Consider the following 24,024-nt stretch of genomic DNA (forward strand, 5'->3'; position numbering starts at 1 on the left):
TCATACACAACTGGCTTTTAAACTGATAGAATAAAGCGGTCTAACTCTGTTAAGACCCAACAACACTGTGAATCTAAATCAAACAGAACTCAGATGCAGAGTTTCTCCCTGTTGCAACAATCCAACTTCCCATTGGATTTGCTGATGATTGAAGGGTTTTTTGCATCACCTTTCGCACACGAAGGAAGTCTGAGAGCGTTTGTTCTTCTAAAGTCAAAGCCTCCAGTGTGATGATGGCTGCTAAGCGTTCGTTTAAATTATTTTGGCTCCAGAACGCTAAACAAAGAAAAGCTTCAGGTGACTTTGGCTCAAAGAGGAAACTGAAATATAAGCAACTGCATAGAAACTGGCCACCGTGTGGTTAAGGTGCAGTAATGTTTTTTAATTGGTGATTCAGTTTCCGAGAAAATAGAGAAGAACAGCGTCCTGAAAACACACAGTCACACTGCATAGAAATTAAAAAAATCCATAAAGTGTCATCAATTTCAAAGGTAAACAAACAAATAACTGTTATAAAATATTCCACATGAGCAGTTCTGCAATATTGTGAATCAATAATATCCCCAACACCTGCTAAGAGACCGTTCTGTAGTCTGTGTAAATATACTGGCTACAAGTTCAAAATAAGTAATGAAAGAGTATTTGATATCGTCATAAAAGCAAAACCTAAATATTGATAATTAACCTGATGTTTTATATTGGGATGTTCCTGCATGTTTCTCTTTGCTGTCTCGGTCAAACTACAGACTGCAGCCTCGCGACCACAGGCGACCACTGCACAGGCAGAAATATATTGAGCCATCGAACAAACGGTCCGACCGACACCTCATGCATGTGTCAGGTTCAGCTGCTCCGCTGTGTCATTGTGTGCGTGCAGCCAGTGGACAAAGGTCCTCGGAGTCTAATTCTGCTTCCCATTCAGCGCTGTTGGCACATCTCTGCATGTCTGCTGCTACTTAACATGCAATGTCTCTGCACTGATGCCAGCAACACCTCTCAGCTTTCTCCAGACTTAATAAGCTTGTTACTCCCCATTGACTCCAGTATTGTCTTTCTCACCAGCAGCACCAGAGCCTCCAGCTATTAATCCACGGACATATGGATTTCACAAGAGCTAGTATTTCATTTCCCCGCATTTATTGCATCTGCTTCAAATGTTCGACGGCGGCCGCGGAAGCAATAACACATCTCGTGTCGAAATGCGAACAAGTGGAGTGCGGTATGTCGACTTTCGCTTGACCCTGAAAACACCTGAAACACTTAGTCACATCAATTTCACAAATTTTTTGAATCCGTTGAGCAGGCGAATAGTAAAAGATGAGGGCTTCAGAGAAGTTCCCGCAGTTTGCAGTGAATAATGGGGATAAAGAGGATAAGAGCCTGTGCGGTAATTGCCGTATTTACAAGACCATCAATCATCTCGAGGCTCCGTTTGTGGGCGGCGAAGATGGAAGGAGGACGGGGGACACCTGCGAAACTCGCCCACCGGCCCCCGTTTTCTCTCACCGTCAGTGCAGCTCATGTTCAATGTTCATGAGAATCAATATGATGCAGTGCAGCCTTTGTTTGAAGTTCAGTTACGCGTTTAGCAAAGCAAGTTGACATCTGCTGTGTGAAACTGCGTATTACAGTACGTGAGAGATCGATGCCATGAGCAACAACTGCAACAGAAGAAGGAAGCTGAGCAGAGGACAACAACAACATTAGGATTAAATGTGTCACTATCCAGTCTATTACATTTCAGATAACTGCATCCATGTACTGTGTACTGTAGGTCAGTGTCACAATCTGACTCAAAATCCCAAATAATCTGCTTGTGTTTCTTTATTTTGAATGCAATTTTTATTTTGTAAATTGCCACTTGGCATCCACATGGAGACAGTTACACACAAGTGTTTGCTTTGTTGCATTATTTAAATGTTCGTGCCTTGTGTTAGTGTCACTGACCAGTCATTAAGTGTGTCGCTCAACGCCTGTAATCACAGTAATAAAATGTAATTACACCCGAACAACACATCGGTCACGTACAAAAGTTAACTGGGCACAATGATCCTTACAAACACGCACACACACACACACACACACACACACACACACAAACACACACACACACACACACACACACACACACACACACACTGAGTTCAGGGAGAATAAGATGTTGCGGATTAATTAGAAAAGCAGTGGGTGAACTTTTTCATTGTGTACTTTAAAGCTTAATGAGTTAAAGCCTAAATGAATGATTAAGACAGAGAGACAGAAACAGAGGGAGACAGAAACAAAAGCACAAAAGCAGCTGTCTGAGAAAATGAGTGAGGGAGAGTATAAGGTGAGAAAGATAAGAAAAGTGGATAAAGAAGAAGATGAAAAATGGGTGGAGACGCAGGAAGAGAAAGATAAAAGCGTCGGGCATAAATCAAGAAAGCAGCAAAGACGAAGAGGAGCAGGAGGAAGGGAGACGGCACTTCAGCAAAGCAAAACGAACGGTACCCGCGGGGGTTGTTGTATTTGTAATAGGCAAACAGACAAAGACGTGAAAACCAGGAGGAACGGCTTGAACAGAAGGAGAGGAACCTGGTGGGAGAGTAGAGCGCAGGATCAGAGGGAAAAACGGGAAAGAGAACACACGGCCGGAAAATGAAACAGCATCGGATCAGAGACGGCGGCGGCAGAAGAGCAGGAGGGAGGCGGAGCGAGCGTGGAGGAGGAGGCGGCGGGAGGGGAGGAGAAATCAAAGAACCGGACGGGGAACAGACACAGAACCGAACCCGGAGGTTCTGCCGGAGCAGCTTCTACTGTAGATCAGTAGTCTCCAGAATGGAAGTGATCTGCTCCCAGTTAATTGTTTATGACGTAACTTGCTGTTGTAAAGTTGGTCCCCGTCAGCAGTGACTGAGGAGCACACTCCACATCCACAGCGCTGCTTTAACACTGTAACCAATAGAGCAGAGGTGAGATTGGAAAACAAGGTCTGAGGAGCCTCGGACTGCTCCTAAAACGCTGTAGACAACGATGGAAGCAGCTCATCGTCTAACAATGCAAGGAAATGAGCTAAAGAGCCGTCTGGACATTAAAAGTGGCTCCTAAGAAAAGACTCCAGAGGCCTGATGAAAGAGGGCCAACACACAGCACAGTGTGGGGACGAGGAGAACCCGATCACTGGGAGCCAGTGAAGCGCGGTGAGAAGGGAATGAAGGGATGGACCGACATAGTGGGCGAAACGTCGGGGGACGAGGACGAGCAGCGAAGGAACGAAACGGGAGGACGGCAAATTAAAAAGACAGAGACAAACAGTCGGGAGACGTGCAGCGCGCTGGGGGGGGGGGGGGGGGGGGGGGGACACGGAGGGCGATCACAGGGGAGAGAGACGGCAGGAAACAGCGGAGAGATCAATCAGCGACTACCCTGGTGTTGTAATATTGAAGAGAGTCAATGGGCAGGAAACAAAGTTTCCACCCACGGAGCCGCTCGCTCTTCATCTGGGAAACGCGCTCCTCCTCCGTGCACTCGCACGCCTTATTGCTCGCGTCCTCGCCATCGCTTAACGACACCTTACAGTATATCTTGCAGTTTTTTCAACGCCGGCGCTATATTTCTGCGCCTCGTGATAAGTGCTGACCTACACAGAGATAAATAGGAATGTTCCCTTACGCGCTATTAGAGGCAAACACAAGCCAACTTCCTCCAGCTCCCCAGAAGACACTTACGGAATATTACGCTGTAAGTCACAGTAACACAAAATAGATGGATGTATCCTACATGAAAATGTATTTGTGTTGCCCCAAAAGGTGTAAATTGCCAAAGTCGTCAAAGTTTACTACTCTGACTATTAGTCCAGCGTGGGCGTTACAAGGATGTGGAGCCACTAGTTTGGTAATGTTGTGCCTGGTCGTCATCGGCTCGACTTGACCCAGTAATTGAACCACAGCTGGGATCCGAATCTGTCTTTTTCCAGCATTTTGGATGAATTGAATAATATTTGCAAATTTGAGTGTGAAATTTTGAGATAATTACAACAATAACAACAACAATATGCTCCTTCTGCTTTGTTCCCTGACAGCAATGCAGAATTTAAGTGAAAGCGTCAGTATCTCGCACTTGTGTGCGTTCTGTGAGTCCGTGACAGAGACAGATGAGGCCGAGCCGGCCTTGCCTTCGCGTCAGTGACCTCCGACCTTGGCGAAGCCGGCAGCGGTGGACACGATCTCCCACCGCACAGTAGTTACTGTAATGACGGCTGTGGTTTTGCAAATGCACGCGAGAGCAGCTGGCGGTTCCGTCATCAGGAGGAGGCGTTCGGGACCGTATCGTACGACGGAGCGCTCTAGCAGGAAGACTCAACTCTGCATTTGGATCTCGTCCAAAGTCACTAACAGAGGACGAAGGGAAACAGGTTTCACTTTATTATTGTAAAAATCTCCAGAGCAGATTAATAAGCTCCAACAGATGAAGCAACGGGAAAAGGAGAACGAGATACAAACGTGGCGTTTGGCCAATTTACTGTAACGTCCACCAGGGAAAGCCATAAGATGGGAACGGCCATTGTTGTGTTAATATGTAAATGCATTAGAAATGCACAGGGCGAAGATTTTACCTGAATGCTGGAGCTCTGACAGGATGAATAATGAATCAGCTTGGGGCCATTCACAATAATGGATTAAGCTTAGTTTGTAATAACCATTAGACTGAAGCAATTGCAGCATGTGATGAATGGTGATCCATGCTGCTGTCATGCAGGAGGTGATCCAACGGGATCCATCCATGCTGCTGTTATGCAGGTTGATCTAATGGGATCCATCCATGATGCTGTCATGCAGGAGGTGATCTAATTGGATCCATCCATGCTGCTTTTAAGCAGCATGTGATGAATGGTGATTCACACTGCTGTTATGCAGGATGATCTAACAGGATCCATGCTTGCTTCTGTCATGCAGGAGGCGATCTAATGGGATCCATCCATGCTGCTATCTGTCTGCTTACGTTTGAAGCTGGGTCATGTGAGCGCTGACATTTTGACAGTCAGGCCCCATTTGCCCAATGCCCGAATGCCCATTCACATCGAGTGTCTGGAACCTTCACCTGTGCCGCTTCTCCCCTCTTATTGAACTCCAACAGCACCTTTCGCCTCCCTCTTTTGGTCGTTGTCTACCGCAAAACGCTGAGCCAGCACTTCGTCCCTCCCGCTCTCACTCCGCCTCTCTCCAGGAAACAGCAGTGAAACGTGGGGCACCATGCTAATCAGACTCTCCCGCTGGTTAGACGCCTGCCTTTAAATATCAGAGTCGCTCACACTCAGCAGAGACAGAGGCTCACCTTTCATGACAGGACCACTCACTGCCCTCTGTTTATCTCAATACCATATCAAGCTTTGGTTCAGTTGGAGGAACCACAATATCAACACCGTTCTCATTAAGGAATGATGGCACCATTTCAGGAACCTTCTGGAGAACCGTCCACTCGCCTGCACTGCTCCCAAACCGCCACACATTCGCTGAGACGGGTTTTACGACCACGCATATCGTTAATTAAATCATCACTGGTGACTCCCTCCAAGCACTCCAGGCGACGGTGGGATTTAGTGTTGGTTGAAGAGCTGCCAGATACTTCATCGATGGGATCACAAAATACAGACATCAGTTCAAAGAGAGACGTTTTACTGAGACTCTCCCATGTTCACTGGAGGAGAAACGACATCATTCACGCTGACGTGCAGCCTCTGTGCGTTAATGCTCAGCTTTGTTTGTGAGACATAACATTACTCTGGACTATTGGGCAGAGTGACGACGCGCCGCCATGATGAGCACGTTTTGCTATTCTCCTCCAGCTTCTCATCACCCGCACGCCGCTGCAGGGAACTTAATCTGTTACCATAATGCTTTATGATTACATTGTACGCGAGGTACAACTAAATGTGCAAACCTGCTGAAAGCACGTCACAGATCATAAAAAAGGATGCAGGCGTCACGGTCTTGTACTGAAACGTCTCTGCAGCTCTGATTTTTGCCAGTTGTGGCGATGAAGACTCACTTCACAAAGTGCTGACTGCCGGTGATGTAATATAGATCACTCGCGGGACCGTGTTTATCATTAAAATGCCTCAAAGTTAACAGCACACACTCTGAATCTGTTGTAGCGTCCCTCAGTTCCCAAATGTGAAGTGGATTTCATACAGTGAGAGGTGCTTTGATCCACACATTCAAGTAACATTGGAAAGTCACTAATTATTATAGTGGGGTATAATTATAATAAGGGGTTATGGGGTTTAAGGGGTTTTATTTGTAATAGTAAATGTGTGTGGGAGCGACCTACTGTAGTAAGTAAGACAAATGTTAGCACATTTTCTCAGACAGTGATGTGTTAGCACATCGGATTTAAAATATAAAATAGAGACTGCTGTAGAGACACGATATAACTCTCCTAATGTAATTTTACTTTCATATCTGTAGCTTGTTATTTTTATGAAGTTTACTTGACAGTGATCCAAAGTGACTGCTGGCAGGCTTGAATCTAACGCTCGGTGCAGGTTAATGCAACACAGCGGTAATTGTAAATCCAATTTCAGAGACTGTTAGAAACACTGAATCCGAAACATGATTAGGTTTAAATGAGTGGAACGTAAGTTGGTCGTGCAGCAAACGCTCTTTTTTCTGTGACATTAAAGGAGGCGCCCGGGGTCGGAGGAATTCTGTCTATTAAGGGAGCCGCACGGGACCAACAAACATGTTTGTGTGTGTGTGTGTGTGTGTGTGTGTGTGTGTGTGTGTGTGTGTGTGTGTGTGTGTGTGTGTGTGTGTGTGTGTGTGTGTGTGTGTGTGTGTCCTGCAGCAGACTCTGGGTGACGCTGCTAATTAGGCTCTAAGCGACATCCACGCTGCACATCCACACACACCTTCACACGGGCCGGGCCACAGGCGGCGCCGCCTCGTCCAGATGATCAATATCATCCCCGAGCTCTCGCCATCATTCACCGTCTTCCTTCAACTTTCGCTCCCTTTCTCTCCAAATTGTGACTCTTTTTGTATAATCATATCCTTTACACCATAGGCTCCCAATCTAATCTCATGCATCGGCAGTCTTTAATTAAACTGATTTGCAGAGACTCTCCTCCAGTCTGTCCTCAACTCATTCATGCTCCCATACTTAAACACACACACACTCCCGTTTCCCTGTGTTCTTATTGGCAGCCCTGCAATCAGCCAAAACGCCTCGCACTCCACGAAATGCTGCTCCTAATTATTTCCCGGTGTCGTTGAAGCAGCCGCTCCCCGTCCGACGCAACCGCCCTTTGACCGGTGGCGTCAAACGACGACGCCTCAACAGCAAACAGTCGCCGCGCCGCTCGTTCGTCGGCTGAAACTGAACCCAACAGGACGGTGGGTTTTATCCACGCGTCGCTCGTTCTCCAAACCTGCTGCAGCTAATTACAGCAAACAAGACAAAACGCAGTCGCTCCTGAGCCTCCGGGTCTAATTTGAAAAAGCGTCGCTTCCTCCTCGCCCGTGCTTTCGGATCCCTGCCTTCGTTCACCTGCTTATCTGCCTCCATCTCTTTCTGCCGCCCCGGTTCTCAGGGACTCAATTTTGCCCCCAGTCGGTAAAACTGCGCTATAATTATACAAGCTGCTTTATTGAACTGGAGCAGGATGAAGCACAGAGACGGACTTCCCCCTGAAGCCCGTTCAGGAACCCCCGTCCTCCCCGGCCCGGCCCGGCCCGGCCCGGCGCTGAGCACCTGCATCTGCCGCTCCCTTCCTCTCGCTCGCCCCCTCAGCCGCTCTCTCTCTTTCTGCTGTCCGGCTCATTTATTACCGCTGCTGCGCCTCCGTTACGCTGCAGCAGAGCAGCGGCCCGCCTGCGAGAGCCCCCTGATAACACAGGGCCCATGGGGCCAAGGGGGGGGGGGGGTTGGGTCATCCTGACAAGATGAAAGTAGCCGAGCGTGTTTACCGAGGAACTGAAAGACTCAATTGTATTTGTGTGGGTGATTTACCGAGTTGCTCAGGTGCAGAACAAGATTTAGCCGAGGATTAAATTAAATTCTGTCCCGAGGACACGCGGCTCCGCTGTGCGGCGTCTACACAGACTGTGCAGAAAAGACTGTGTCCCCACACGCGTGGGGGGGGAAAAGGCCTGCAAACGCACACTCCTCAGACACAGATGGACACACGGCAACGTCTAAGACTCTAATCGCTATCGTCAGGACGATCATTACGGGAAGACAAAGCGCGAGTTACTGCTTCCTGCGGGATCCCCCGGAGACGCGCCGCGTCCGTAGACGACGGCTCCGGAGGCGCGAGGAAACGGGGGGGGGCGGGGGGCAGCTTTTCAATAAAGCGATCAGCTTTCCCACGCGGCCTCACTTCCTCTGTTGTCCCGCTCCGGTTTAATTGGAGAGATGGTGAGAAGGTGTGTGTGCGTGTGTGTGTGTGTGTGTGTGTGTATGGGGGGGGGGGGGTTCCTTAGCCTCCTCTCCATTTAATTACTGTGCCGGTAGAAGCAGAGGTTTTGTAAATTACATGTTAAATCAAAGTCCCGTTAGGTTTCAGGGGAACGGGAGAGAGAGGCTGATGTGGAAATATAAAGGTAGTTACAGTAGATGGACTTACAGTATTGTTCAGGGCTACATGCAACGTTAAGGGTTCTCTACCTTTTAATGGCCAGAACCTCACACCCAGAGTAATATCACGCTGCTCTGGAGTCAGTTTGAAAGAACAGTCTGTTACTTTGGAGGACTTCATCACCTCCAGTCTAATAAGAGAGCTGCTCATTAATCTGAAGTGTGGCTGAAGGTATTTCTTGGTTATGTCGCGAACTCCTGCTACTAACAGTGATTGTGTTCTTTGTATTTGCTCAGCTAAAGTTGTGTACACTGCCAAAATGCATTGATCGTAATGAGACCTGCGCTGCAGGAGATGGAAAGTACTGCTGTTTGTTTTTGGAGCCGCGACAGCGGCAGCGGCGAAAAGCCTTTCTGGACGTGTGCGTTCAGACAAACATTGTGCGAGTCCACACAGTCGTTGTCAGTGGACGGGCTCCAGGCTGTACATCATGTTGACATTACAAATTACAGGCCGGCCGCCGCAGAGAGGACCAACCTGTGATTGGGCTCGAATGAATGCAGATCCTCTCCAAACGGCATCTACGGAGGAAACTGTACCAACAACAACGCAGAAGCTGGACTTCCCCCCAACCCTTAGAGTCCACACAAGCTGAAGGTGCAGCTGCTTTTAATTATAAACAGATTAATAAGATCCGCTGCACTGACCTAAAGGAAACAGAGGTAGACTCACTCAGGTACAGTAACTGTACCTGCATCATGTTAACAGGGTAAAATGAAAGTTCTGAGCCCAGTGAGTGAGTGAGTGAGTGAGTGAGTGAGTGAGTGAGTGAGTGAGTCTGTTGATGAATGCAGAGGCGCTGTCAATAAAGCTGCAAGGGCATCGCCTTTTTGTGCAAATGAGGCAGCAATGACACTCGTGCAGTACGTGTCACAGGCACGACGTAGCTCATAATGATAACTTATCTCAGCCAGAACCAGATATGGAATATGAGCCACACACACACACATACACACACAGAGTCATGATCCGACATATGCAGCGTTCATTACCAAATTTATTAATGGCCTCTTAATTACGTCTGCTTATCTTCCTCGAAGGCGCTGCCACTGCCCCTGGACTCCATAGCACGCCACACACACACACACACACACACACACACACACACACACACACACACACACACACACACACACACACACTCACACTCACACACACACACACACACACACACACACACACACACACAGCTGAAACATACTTTAGTTACCATATACTTGCATTGGTCTTTCCTAGAGAGTCGTATCTCTGCTCCTCCTCCTCCTCCTCCGCCTCCTTCACTTCTTCTATCAGCTCATCATTCCCTGCTGCTCCTCTTACCTCCCCTTTCTATCTGCCACGCTATCTGTTCTCTTCTCTTTATCCTATCTCGCCATCTCTGCCTCGCAATTTCAGAGCTGCTTTTAGTTCTTACCTCTTCCTCCTTATCTGTCTCCCTGGATCTTCAAGATGCATTCGTGGCCCATAACGTCTTCCTTTTCGACTTTTCTTTCTTCAATTATTGATAGTAGGTAAAACAAAGGAAGATTTGACGTGCCTGTGCCACTAGGCATGATTTTATGTCTCTAAATAGAGATGTCCTGCCCTTATACAGAGAAGGCAGAGGTCAATGCTGTCCAAAGGTCGACTGGAATCACAGAGACAATGAGTCCCTCAATTAAGAACCACACCTAATTAAAATCTCCCATGATTGAATCTTTCCTATCATCATTCACGCCTTCCTGTAAATAGACCTCCCGACTCGTTTTCCTTCACTCCACCCTCCTCCGCCTCCTCCATCCTCCCGTGTGTTGGTTACCTCCATCTGGAGGTCAGACTTCAGTCTGTCCTTGTCGCCTTTAATCACAACACCGCCCAATTCCCTTTCAGTCCCAGCGAGGAGACGACGGGACGCTTCATTTCACCGCAGACTCTTCTTTAAATCGTGCTCACACATTTTCTATTTCATATTCATACACGAAACTGTTACTTAAACAATAATCAGCCAGCAAAGCCGGCATTTAAATCAGTGCCTGTTACTTAGCCTGAATTCTGCGCTGTCAGTTTACCCGTTTAATAAAAGCCGGGCCCAAACTTTATTATATAGTAAAGAAAAAAAAACAATAATGAAAACAGTTCATTATTGCACAGATTGATGACACAGGCAATAAGACGCGCCTCTGTCTCGCTCTGCCAGGATGCTAAGATGGCGTCTTGCCATCGGATCGGTGTTGTCGGGACTTAGCAGCCAAGGTGCCGGCCGAGGCCGGCCTCTAAGTGACGTGACCTGACTCCAGCTTCACGTCTGCAGTGAGACATGTTGAGAGCCCTGATTGAAGTGCGCGACATGAATCTGTGATGAAACCCGACTGAATAAGTCATATAGTCTAGTTTCATTAGAATGATTTAATGCCGCCGCCGCCTCCCGCTCCCACAGTAAATGGATGGCGAGAAACGGGCTGAACACGAACGCGCGCGTTCACGTGTCCGTCCGCACATGGATCGCGAATGACGCCGTAGCTATGAGTCGTGACAGCGGACGGCGTCATGGCTTTCAATCTGTCTGACCTTTGTGAATGTCAGCGCCCAACCACCTCTGTGTCCCATCACTTTCCATTTCTAACTGTCTAATAAAGCCGGGATGGTTTAAAAATAATGATTACAAATATCTGTGAATGGCCGTCCTTCATGGTCCAACAGCTTTAAGGGGGCTTACAGTGTCTCAGCTCACCACCCACCCCACACCCCCCCGCTCACACGCCGGCTGATCTGCCCTTTAGCTGCCTGGCATAAACACCGTGAAACCGAGAGCTTCCTAATTTGACATAAACGCAGGGAAATGATTTCACTGATTCCCCCGTCGGCTGAAAGGACGCTGAGCTCGGTCGTTTCCATCGGTCGCTGCGATGGAAACTTCCTGGCCTGAGCTGAAGTTCGGCAATGTCCCTTTAGAAAATAAAAGTCTAGTCAACATGACAACGTGGTCAATTGGAGACAGTTTGCAGCTAAGTACCGTCCTCTCTGCACATATCACACGTACAGTATACAGTAACTGTACTGAGGCACTTTAAAACAAGCTCCAGCGTGAACCACAGCTGCACACACTGGTTCAAACGGGACACAATACAATAAGCTGAAAGATGACGGTCCCGGAGGTGGAGAGAAAGGCCAGCTGTGATGGAGACAGGCAGACATGCAGTAATACTGTTTAAACCTGGTGTCTGTGGCTGCAGTCTGAAAGCTCGACTCTGTCCTTTACTGAAAGCTCTGTGCAAAGAATGGAGGAGAGAAACGAGCGAGATTTGTCACCGTGAGAAACTAATTTCACATTATACACCCAACTCATTAATATAACAGTTCAATTAAGAGGCCGTACATTTCCATCCCTACATCGTATTTCACACTAGAAACCTAAATTATCTGGGTGGGGAAAATTCCACATTTTAGTAGTAACAGATTTTAAACCTAAACTTGACATTACTGTAATTAATCTATGATTTTCTTCATATATTCACTCGGTTAAGGCAAAAACATATTTAAAAAGGTCTGACAACAAAATGCTGAGGACTGAAAGTGCTCTGTGTCCATCTCCATCTTCATCCCACTGCTTCTTTCCAGAAGGAGACTTTAATTGCATGATGGATAATTTATTGGCAGGGGAAAAGCCCTGAGTTTAAGAGGAGCTGCCTCCATCTGCATGAGATGGATGCACAAAGATATCTGTTGTGCAGCGTGTGTTTTGAGATGCCTTTTTATATAGTGATGACACATTAAAGAGGCAGTTGTGTCACACGTCTGAGCTTCTGCACCACAGGGAACCGCAGGCCAACAGGTGCTACAGTCAGCAAGATTCCCTGCATACTGTGTGTGTGTGTGTGTGTGTGTGTTTGTGTGTGTGTGTGTGTGTGTGTGTGTGTGTGTGTGTGTGTGTGTGTGTTTGTGTCTGTGTGTGTGTGGCAACAGAGTTTCTGCCGTATGTTCGATTGAGCACAGGAGTGTTTGCATTTGTTATATGCTATATGCATTGTCGCATTGTCTGTACATTGGATTATTCAGTGTTATGTATGGACGTGGTAATGGCTCAGCAAACATTACATTACATGCATAGAAACAGAACGAGGTGCATCAACCTCATGAGAAGGAATATTGAGCTTGTGTGTGTTTGTTTCTCCAGCAACACAAAAACTGCTGCCAGAGATGACGTTTCCTTCTCTACTGGAAACAGGGAAACAGTCATTACATTTGTATACTGTATGTTAAGTTCCAATATAATAACTAATTCAACTCTTTTTCAACAAAGGGAGAGTTTCCTATTATACATACAGTATCTACAGCGCAACCCATCATCAGAGGTGTGTACTCACACCTGACATGCGTTTAGGAGCAGAGAGGGAGAAATCATTCATGCCAACCTTTGACTTTTAATTGCAAATCAATAGAACTGGCAATTTCACACAACATTTGTAATTTTTAGAAGCAAAATTACACCATTTTCTTTGTGATAAAATTCACTGAGCAGATTTTAGAGAGCCATTAACGCGTCTGGTGCCATCATGCTTATTAGGAGCAACCAAGCATTCACTTTTACAGCTGCCAGGAACTAATGATGTTCAGTTAGTCTATATATTGTAGGTGAAATGACAGCGTGTGTACACTAGACACAAACAGCCCATTATGTTCTCATCTGCCTCCTAATATTCAGGAAATTACATTTGAATTGTAGGTTTTCAGTAACAGAGGACAAGGCTGTGCTGTGTTTGGATCCGTTGTACCACAGCACCTGTCAGTTAATCCTACAGCACCGCTGGTGCCACAGACTGTGATCAAAGAAAATGAACATGTAATAAGATACAGACGTGAGGAGGAAGGCAGACACACACAATCATAGAAGGACTGTGCGCACACACACACACACACACACACACACACACACACACACTTAACGAGTCGTTTGGGTCAGGGACCATTGTGTGTGTGTGTGTGTGTGTGTGTGTGTGTGTGTGTGTGTGTGTGTGTGTGTGTGTGTGTGTGTGTGTGTGTGTGTGTGTGTGTGTGTGTGTGTGTGTGTGGATACAGATTATTTCAATACCTTCACTCTGAGGTCATTTGCACATTGTGAGGAGCTAAGTCGAGCTTTGATTGCGGTAGGACGGGATTGGATCAGGGAGTGTCCTTTCAACCACAGACAGACTGCTCTATGTTTGTGTGTTTGTGTGTGTGTTCAGTTCTGCTGTGAGTCGCTGTGAAGCTCTCTGTGTTCAGGACGCAGCCAGAAGGCTTTAATGCTGCCCTGTGTTTTCCGCGTGTTGAGCGAGCGCATTCCCAAACTGATGTTTTCAACTGATCGACGTCACTGTCAACCCTGCACACAAACCAGGCGGTCAATCGATCGCATATAAAATGCTAATGCAGGCTTCACTGTCCTCAGTGTGTTAATGTTGCAATTCTAACAGTGGGCATCGATTAACAAGGGACAGTGCAGTGTTTCTCTGGGGTTTGGTGACATTGAAGAAAGGTTGAGTTGGTAGCGGTGGGCGGAAGGGAGTGGGGGGGTCGAGATGCTGAGTCGACATACACCAGTCATTTGTTACTTGGACTCTGAAGTTGGTTGGTCTCAGTGGACTGGAACGTGTCTGATGCTAAGTAAAATGATGAACGCTGGTGCGGTGCATTTTTGTATGCGTGTGTGTGTCTGAAAATCTCAGCTGGAGGTCATTTGAAGAGCAAAGCTTCCACGTCTCAACCCTTAGGCCCTCGCTGCCCTACTCTACTTTTCCTCAGTGCCGTGCTGTTCTGAGCCCAGGCAGATTGTGTGATTCCTACTGCAGCTTCATTAGAGCGCGCACCAACGCCAACAACCACAGACTAGTGTAAAATGTGAAAAACAAAGCAAAGAAATACACACACTTTGTCTAGTCTCACATTCACACACATCTGCCAGAAATATTCTGCTTTGACGGGTAATGATGACCGATGCCCATCCAACAAAAGCTGTGCAGCAAAGCAAATGGTGGCCAGCGTCGTAAATCAACTGGTTGGGAGGAGAGGAAGTGAAAGCTCACATTGATCATCACACAGGCCAAATGTTAGCGTCTCCCAATCACTTATTCTGGAAGCAATTTCACAAAACATGCGCCGCGCCAGCAGAGACGGAGGACGGAACCAGTTAGGAAACATCAGAGACCATCAGCCGCCGCTAATGCATCCTGCAAGTCGACTAGTGTTTGTACTGTTTGACATCGAGATCTCAATTAGAATGTGAGCCAGACATGAATCCATTTTTATATTTAAATAGAAAAAAAAATGAATTGTCAAACTCATGTGATGGATAGATACAGCATCACTTTCACTTTATTTTTTCCACTTTATTCACGTCAATATGTAGGTGGACAAGACTCTAAACTCAAGTTGCTCAGAGTTTGAACTGACGACACCACAGATTGAATGTAAAAACCTAACACAGGTGTGTGTAAATGAACAGTGACATCTGTCATCTATCGACAATGACGTCCACCTGGACAAAGCACGGTGACCTGAGGCTCTATATGTATATCAGATGCAAATCATGCTCCATCTCTAGCGTGATCCAATAACTACAGAAGCAGAGTTCCATAACGTGAGCACACAACAAATACAGTAGCTCTGATATTGTAGCATTTAGCAACTAACAGACTGGCCCAAACACAACACAGTAACACACAGTGGGAGGACACAGTGGCTGAGGAGAGATCACATCCTGATGTCCTTGAGGAGAGAGGGCAGATGGTGATCAAGGCTGTGGAAGAAAAGCACAACAGAGAGAGAGAAGAGAATGCTGGTAGATTGAGAGGTAGCAGCAAAGTCACATGGCTTAGATGAGGGGAGAAAGGGGGAGAAATATAGTGTGGCCCGTCCACAGTGTCCAGTCTATGAGGCAGTAAATCGCCCCAGTCCAATGTGTGCTCTCCAAACGCGGCCGCACATTATTGATAAATCAGTGTGTGTTAATGAGGGGAGCCGATGTGGCCCAATGAGTCACTGCACAACAATGAGCCACACACACACACACAAGCGCACACACGCACAGTCTGGCTGAGGTGCATGCACTCACTGCCAGCCTGTCATTTGTCGTTTCTCGCCAACACAGATGCACTTTTTACTCCTTATCCCTCTTAGACACACACACACGCACACACACACACACACACACACACACACACACACACACACACAAACACACACACACCAATTTGCAGTAGTTGGATGAATACTCGGCCCCCGTGCTGCAGTAACGACTCAGAGTGTTATTCTATCCTGTTAACAGAAGAGAGGAGGGTTTCCACGGCAGCTTCAGACAGAGGACAGCACAAGCTATTTTGGTTTCACTTTGATATCCAGTAGGCAGCTTAACATCCTCATTAGATCGTATCAGCACAACAAACAAGCACACGCACATGCATCGTAGACAAACACAGACAAGCAAAGCCACAGAGAAATTATCAATCTCCCACACTCTCCACCTACAGTAAATTATCCCAATTTCTCATAAATTGTTGGTGTTGGTTTGCTGTGAATGTGCACTTTAAATTGTGTTCGCACAGGCTGGTTTGATTGGGAGAGAGTGGAGTGAATGTTTGTGCAGGACAGGCCGACCTTGTTATTAGCTGAGTGGGCTGTAGTGCTGGGGCATCATTAGTATGGGTTAGGTGAGGGTTAGAGTGTGTGTGTGTGTGTGTGTGTGTGTGTGTGTGTGTGTGTGTGTGTGTGTGTGTGTGTGTGTGTGTGTGTGTGTGTGTGTGTGTGTGTGTGCGTGTGTGTGTGTGTGTGTGTGTGTGTGTAGGTGAGGAGGGGGTGGAGGATAGGGGGTGACAGTGTCAACACACACACATCCATCACATACAAGCAGGTAGGCCGCAAACACACACATTCTTTCTTCCACTAAGGAACCATGAAGTCACATGGCCGCGACATACTAACAGTAAAGGATGTATGATCACACACTGTTGTTTGAGTGAGTGGGGAAAACCCCAGCGAGCCGCACAGCACATGCAGCACAGTGAAGGGGCCAGAGTTTTGAATCTGGGCCACAGGAGCTCATCTTTGCTGACACAGGTTTAGTCTTGTTAAAAGGAACTACTTTGTGATCGCCTTTGAGGAGGAAACAAACACTGAAGGTTTCATAGAAAATTCAATTAGGAGAATTGTAGTGTTCAAACTTAATTTATCAGAGCTGACAGTGAAAGGTGCTGCTTCTGCCAAGCACGATGTGATAAACACGAGTCATTTATAAGAATGCTTTATTGAGCATCTATTCCAGAAACAGCTGTGTAATAAAGTGTAAAATGCCCACTACACTCGCTCGAAGCAGCTTGACTCACTGTGTTACCGTGTAAAATAAGACAGTGTGCTGTACAACGGTGAGCCACTTTGTACTGCACATGGTGCAGAGAGAAAAAAATCTGAAGATCTCTTCTAGTACCTTTGACCATGACATAATTTGATGTGTAAAGCTTCAGACATCTAGTCTATGAGCTGCTTTATGAAGGAAATGTAGATCCTCCATGTTCTGGGGCATTCAAGGACAGTACGGAACATAAATTGAGTTTTGAAAAGCTCCCATTTCCCCATAACACAAATAAAACAAACGCTCCTTAAACTCTTTTTTAATACCTAGAGGAGATGAAGAGGCAACTCCCAGCTGCAGTGGCTTTTTTCTTATTCCGTTTTAAATGTAAAATTTTTAATGTGCCTGTCAAAATGTCCTTATATTAATACTCACATGTTTATGAGTTCAGCAACATGGCTCCCGTCGCCCCATAAAGCTGCCACTTTCTACCTGTATCAGATAGTGATTGCTTCAGTGTTGGGCGCTAGCACCAACATCGGAAATAAAACGGATATGCAGGACAATGGAAAGGACTGTGAGCCAGAGGATGCAGGACAATCCAATAGAAGCCAAACGATGCCAGTTGAAACAATGGCGGCCAGTTGGAGGCAAACTGAGGGAGGCAGTGAGCCGGTCACTGAAGTGCTGCCAGGAGGACGAGGTGCTGGTGGAGGCTACGGTTCAGGAATATTCTAGCTGTTTATTTCTGGCCAGGGGTCAAATGTGGCCTTGGGCTTGAGCTCAGGGTGCAAATGACACACGCACACATACTCATGTACAAGAGTGAACACGTGGCCCCAGGGTCGTCAGTGTCCTCCATATGGCAACACACACAAACACACACACACATGCAGAGGCTCCTTGAGAGAATGATGAAGACGCACACTGCCACACACGGTACTTAACACAGACCCCCGTAAATCACAGGCTGCAGTAGTGAAGCTAGTAATGCATCTGTTACCGCAGCTTCCACACCTTGTCTCCACAATTACCATAATAAATCCATAAGAGTGTGAGAAGCACCGGAGCCATTAGGAGGAGAATGGGTTTAAACAATGGCGCATGCGTGGCCTGTTTTCAGAGAGCTGCCGCTCGTCATGACCTGCTCCGACATGGTTTACGGCAGTAATTACAAACTAAAGCAGTCGCCTCCACCTCCTGTTAGAGGTCCCCTACCGTACGCAACCATCATGACGAACTTAGTGCACAGAGCTGATCCACAACACAGAACACACCGACAGGCTGCGTGATGTAAGAAGACACACATGGGATGTGAAAGTGTAGGAGGACCCACACTCACAGTGGTGAGGAGAGGCACACACACACACACACACACACAGACACACACACACACACACACACACACACACACACACACACACACACACACGGTGGGTCTTAACACGATCATTAAAAAATATAGTAAATACATATAGTACATATAGTAAATGCACAAAACTAAAAATAATAATATTATAAAAATTGAATTATACCAATATGAAATCAAACAACATACACACTGTGACACATTCACACACTGTATAAATAAAACGAAAACTTGCTTTAATTTTGTTGTAAAAACTACAGACCCTCTCTGGAATCATACACCAAAAACGCTGAAATGAGATATTAAATTGCATTGATATCATGTGTTTTAAGTGTAAATGTTACCGTCTCATCTACATGTAGCTTCAGTGAATAATTTTTCAATTACATTTAACATGCAAACACAAAAGACAAATTAGACCACACTGGGTTTTACATGCCTTGAGGGAGACAGAGTGAGAGCAATGGCTCCCAGAACTGCGAATGTAGCGCCTTTTGACAGTTTTATATCACAGTAAATCACCGTATGTATGAGCCAAGTTCTCTGTGTGTATACAGATTGCTAGCTTATGCGTGGAAGTGTTGACATGCACCTCAACAAAAACCACCGCCACAGCAGCAACGTTGTCAACGTCACGTGTGTGTGTGTGTGTGTGTGTGTGTGTGTGTGTGTGTGTGTGTGTGTGTGTGTGTGTGTGTGTGTGTGTGTGTGTGTGTGTGTGTGTGTGTGTGTGTGTGTGTGTCATTGGATTTATCGAGCCGGAATCTAGCGTTTGTTGTTCAGAGCTGCTGGGAAGACGGCCTAGGATGTTTCAGATTAAGTCTTCAGCTAGAAATTACAGGCTGTGGATTTTCTATATTGAGGCTTTACAGTTGAGGATTAATCTGTAGTCTGGCAAGTCAACCATCGAAAGGCGAAAAATACAGCAAAGAGGAGAAGATGAACAGGGTTTAGGACGGGAGGAAGAAACTAAAAACAGTCCTGGGAACTCACCCGGTCTCTTGTCCATTTTTCTCCCTCGACTGCCACATAGTCGAACCTTCGATATTAATATGAGGATCTGCTTCTGGCAGAGCGACTTGTTGCTCTTCGGGCACGGCTTGCGCTTGCTGGCGATCTGCCGGTTTGCCTGGGGGTCCTTGACCTCCCTGCGCTGCCGAATGAGGGAGCTGGCGAGGGCGGCCATCTTCCCAGCTGTGACCCTGCTGCCGCCTCACCAGCCTCTGGCGGCTCGATGGCACCCAGGCGTCGGGGGGTACCGTGGGCCACCCCCCTGCCCACTCACCCAGGGCGAGGGAGCGCCGCTGAGGGACGGGTGCCGAGTCCGGAATAGGGAGCTTCCGAGGACGGGCCGGAGCGACGAGGCGAACGGCTGAAAATGACGGAGAAGCGAGCAGGAGGGGGCGGGGGAGCAGCGGCAGGGGTACGGTGGAACCCGAGTTTTGATGGATAAGCGTCGGCCTTAAAATGTCCTTCTGTGGGTCAGGCTCAGGTGAAGCCTTACCGCGTCACTCTCCCCCCACTGGGACAGGTCATGGCGTTATCCACCCAGAAACCAGCGTAGCGTATCCAGCGTTCCGTGATGCCAAATGTCCCAGTCCGACTGCGTCCTTATCCCTGCCCGGGGTCCTGGGAAGTTGGACTCGCTCCCATCTGAAGGGCTTCAGTGACTAAACTGTTCACTGCATTATAAAACCAACAACAATCACACTGATTCCTGATTAATCCTGCCGATCAGAAGCCAGGTTGGATTCTGTGGGTCAAAAGCCCAAAAGCCCAAAATTCAACTCACCAAAACATCAAGAGCGACACGGTCGGGACACACTGCACATCCGTGTCTTTCTATCCCTCACTTGCGAAATTTCTCCGTCCGAACAATTTCCGCGCAAGAGAAGTAGAAGAACAAGCTGAGAGCGTCCGACCTGAGGTACGAGCTCCACGAGACGGGACAAGGATGACAGGATGCGGACGGACGACGCCGAACAGAGCGGGGGTTATTTCCTCGGCGTCTTCCAAGCTGTCATCACCACCGCTTTTGCCCCTGAGAGGGAAAAGGAGAGAGGCTTGAATCCAGCGTTTCCCAGGGATAGAGGTGACATTCATGAGCGAGGGAGCGTGGGGATAGAGACATGAACGGGGACACTGAGAGAAAGGGGAGGGAGGGAGGGAGCGCAGTGAGTCTATCCGTCCCGTCGGTCCGATCGGGCTCTCCAACTCCCCCAGCAGCAGTCTGAACCCCAGCAGAGCGCGGCGCCGTGTCCTTCAGCCGCACATGCCGCCTCGCCGCTGCGAGAACAAGGGATGAATGAGTGGAGGGCGACAGAGAGGGAGTGAGGAGTGGGAGGGGAGGGGGGGAGGCAGCCGTGCCTCGCGGAGGACGCCCGCGCCAGAGTCGCTCAGTGACAGGTGACAGCGCTCCGGTCCGGTCCGGTCCGGTGCCGCCGAGTGCGGCCGCTGCACGGAGCGGGTCCACGTGCGTGCGCGGTAGACGCAGGAAGAGACGGACGAGGGGGAAGTGAGAGTATCCTGAGCGGGAGCAGCCTCGGCGTCAGCGCACACGTGCCGCGGAGTGTGGGCATGTGTGTGTGTCAAGTAGCGGCTCAGCGGAAAGTGTGTTGGTGCGACTCTGCTGCTCGTCCCCGTTCACAGTTCAATTACTGAGCGGACGCCGGCAGCGCACGCACACACACACAGACACGCACGCACACACACACAGACACGCACGCACACACACGCACACACACACAGACACGCACGCACACACACGCACACACACAGACACGCACACACACACACAGACACGCACGCACACACACACGCACGCGCGCACACACGCACGCACGCGCGCACACACACACACACTCTTTAATTCTCCCTCTAAAGTCAATTTCCCTAAACCCTCCCCCTTTGCGCGTCTTTCTCACTCCCTTCTCTCCTCCCCCTCAGTCAATCACAGCCCTCTGATGCCTGTGATTCTCAGTCTGCTCCTCCCCCGTTCCTCTGTCTTTCTCATCATCGCGGGATGCCCAGAGTTGGACGGACTCTGGTGGAGGATCCCGCATCACTAACGGCAGCTGAAAGCTTGACAAGTCACAAACTTCATGCACACATTACAAATACTGTACGTTCCTTTAAGTTTCTCTGTGTTCTTCCTAACATGCTAAACATTACACAGCGTCGTATTTAGCTTTTAGCTAAAGATGAAAACAAATGGTGTCATAACTATGACCCGACACTAGATTTAATTAACTTTCTTGATCAAGAATTCTGGTTAAAACAATGCCAACATAAAATAAAGAGAGGAGCCTGAACCAGTTACTGCAAAAAGGCGAAACCTGCAAAAGAGCTTGAACTACCTGTGACCTCAATTCTGATCTGAAATCTCACTGTAGTGGAACATGGCGTAAAACTAAGCAAAAATATACAGTCCCCATCCATTGTGACCATAAGACAAGCTCTCAGTTCAAGACCGTCAAATCAGCCTAAAACAGCTTAGAGGAAACAAGGTTTGCGATGAAATGCTTGGATAAAATTGTGATGAGGGCAGATGAAGCGCATCTGTACCCCCCCACGGTGGCGACGTTCCCCTGAGAAAGCAAATGCTCGGTGATATCAGGACGGTGAGCTGCTAGAGGGCTCTCCCTCTCCTTTTCTGCTGGCCTTGCATCGAATGGGAGGAGAGAACCCTGCAGGATTTCCCCGTCTCACGCACTCACTCACACACACACACACACACACACACACACACACACACACACACGCACAGTCACCTATCGCTGCAGTTTCCTTTGCTGTTGAGTAATGTAATTAGCTCTCTCCCTCCTGTCCTGTGCTGCGCCATGAATATCGTTCCCGAAACGCACCCAAGGGCACCCTCCAGCTCTCCTCCACTAAAGCATCCACCCCTTCATTCATTTATTTATTTATTTATATGGAAGTTCCCCACAGTCTCAGGCCCAGTGCAACCCTTTTAAATCCCACACTGGAAACAGGAGCGTGAACCAGGCCGGTGGGTTGTAATGAAGACGTCGCTTGGCAGAAGTAACCGAGAACCAGGAGGGAATGGAGACGGACGAGAGCTACGGCCAAGACGGGGACAGAGGACGTGAAGTGAACGTGAGACGGACATCCTGCATGTGCAGCGCTGGCTGTGCCTGCGCCAGTGCTGGTGGCCGGACATGAGCTTGTTCTCACATCCAGTCAGTTTCCATTGGGAAACGCCGCTGGGGTGACTCTACCATCGGGCCTCGGCAGCCTCTGTCCCGGTTCGGTCTCCCTGCCTCTGTGACCCCTTCATTACGTAAAGTTCTGCTGGGTTTAGCAGACGAGCGCTGAAAATTGACCAACGCTAAAAAGGCATCATTGATGACCCTGTTGTATGAGGCTGAAGCTTCCACTGGATGTCTGTGTTTACTTGCTAAAGGGCCCAGTCATTGTACTGGAGGGGGGATTCACACTCAGACTCAGACTTAAGCAAAGATGCTCCTGTATAAATCATTCATTACACTTAAAAGATTCAGATTCCTGTGAGTGAGATGTTCTGTGATTATATAATAAGACCCACGTTGACTGTGATGGTCAGTGGGCGGCGCTCTGCTGCTTCTGGAGCCTGTCGGTGGCGCCTTATGATGCTCAACAGGAGCGTTTACCTTTGAGGCCTAAAGCACATTGTAGAACTGTCACCACAGAGCAGATGTTAGCAGTAGCGTCGCTAGCAATGACATGGCAGCACTCAACAATAGTTGTGCTAATTACCTGCGAGGCGCTGATGTTAAACAGGCTTTAGAGTCATGACATGATGGGTTTTAGCCTCCGATGTTCATCATTAGCGTTTCCTCCGGTTTGTTTTTAATTTCTTAAAATGCGTCCTGCGCGACGTTATCTGTGTAACGACACCCGCTATTGTGCTTCTGTGCCGTCTCGAGCGCTTTCCCTTTGTCGTCTCCTCGTCATGTTACTCATCTTATTGTCTTGCCTTTGTTTAACCCTCTTTATTTCCCTCCGTGACGCTGTAGAGGTGGCTGCTCTTGTTCCGTCTAATCTCAGGCTCATTATGTGAAGGCGTGTTGGCTCATTTGTTATTTCTGGCTCCAATAATCCTGATTAAGGCTTTTTTCTCCACCTGTCTTTACTCTATGTTAGTGTGTTAATGACAGATCATGTTGAAGACATTTCACCTTCGACAAAATCCCACTGGATTACAGTATATTGCTCTAAAACTGGCGGATGAATATACAACTTATATACTTGATAAATGTAGAGACAAAGCCTTATTTATAAGAAAAGCAATGGAAGGAATTTGATGATTCATAATGTAAAACATTAGACCGCTTTAAATGCAGGCAAAAAGTAGAACAAGCTGCAGACAAATCTGTGTAGTGTGATTTACCGTAGCTCAGGATTTGTCATCTCGACGTCTGCAATTGCACCGAGGACGCTGAGGGCGCCAATACATTATGACTTCATTTGTCAGACTAGGTTCTGCTGGGACTTGTCATAAATACATACAGCCAACGAAGAAAGAGTCCACAGCGGAGCCTTGTGACAGCTCGCGCGCGCTCACGTGTTCCTTTGACTGCGTTGGGCTCATGTGCAGCACGGCGCTGCCTCGGATAATGCAGTAATGTGTCCGTCCCCTTAGTTAACGGGCGCTGACTGGCGCAAACAGCCTGAGACAAATAGCTTCCAGCTAGGATTGTTATGGAGCGTTTGCCTTAATCGACACATAATGGAGGT

At 47.8% G+C, this 24,024-nt stretch overlaps 1 protein-coding gene across 1 annotated transcript in view; it reads right to left on the reverse strand.

Moving 5' to 3' along the window:
• fgf11a (fibroblast growth factor 11a) overlaps positions 1 to 20,932 on the reverse strand; it is a 55,898-nt gene extending 34,966 nt beyond the window's left edge. Inside the window, exon 1 of the mRNA XM_029136107.3 lies at positions 19,282 to 20,932. Coding sequence (XP_028991940.1) covers positions 19,282 to 19,474 — 193 coding nt within the window. The 5' untranslated portion in view covers positions 19,475 to 20,932. The remainder of the gene's footprint in view (positions 1 to 19,281) is intronic.
• Between the last annotated feature and the right edge of the window lie 3,092 nt (positions 20,933 to 24,024).

Source organism: Betta splendens, chromosome 2 (assembly GCF_900634795.4).
Source record: "Betta splendens chromosome 2, fBetSpl5.4, whole genome shotgun sequence".
Classification (NCBI taxonomy): domain Eukaryota; kingdom Metazoa; phylum Chordata; class Actinopteri; order Anabantiformes; family Osphronemidae; genus Betta; species Betta splendens.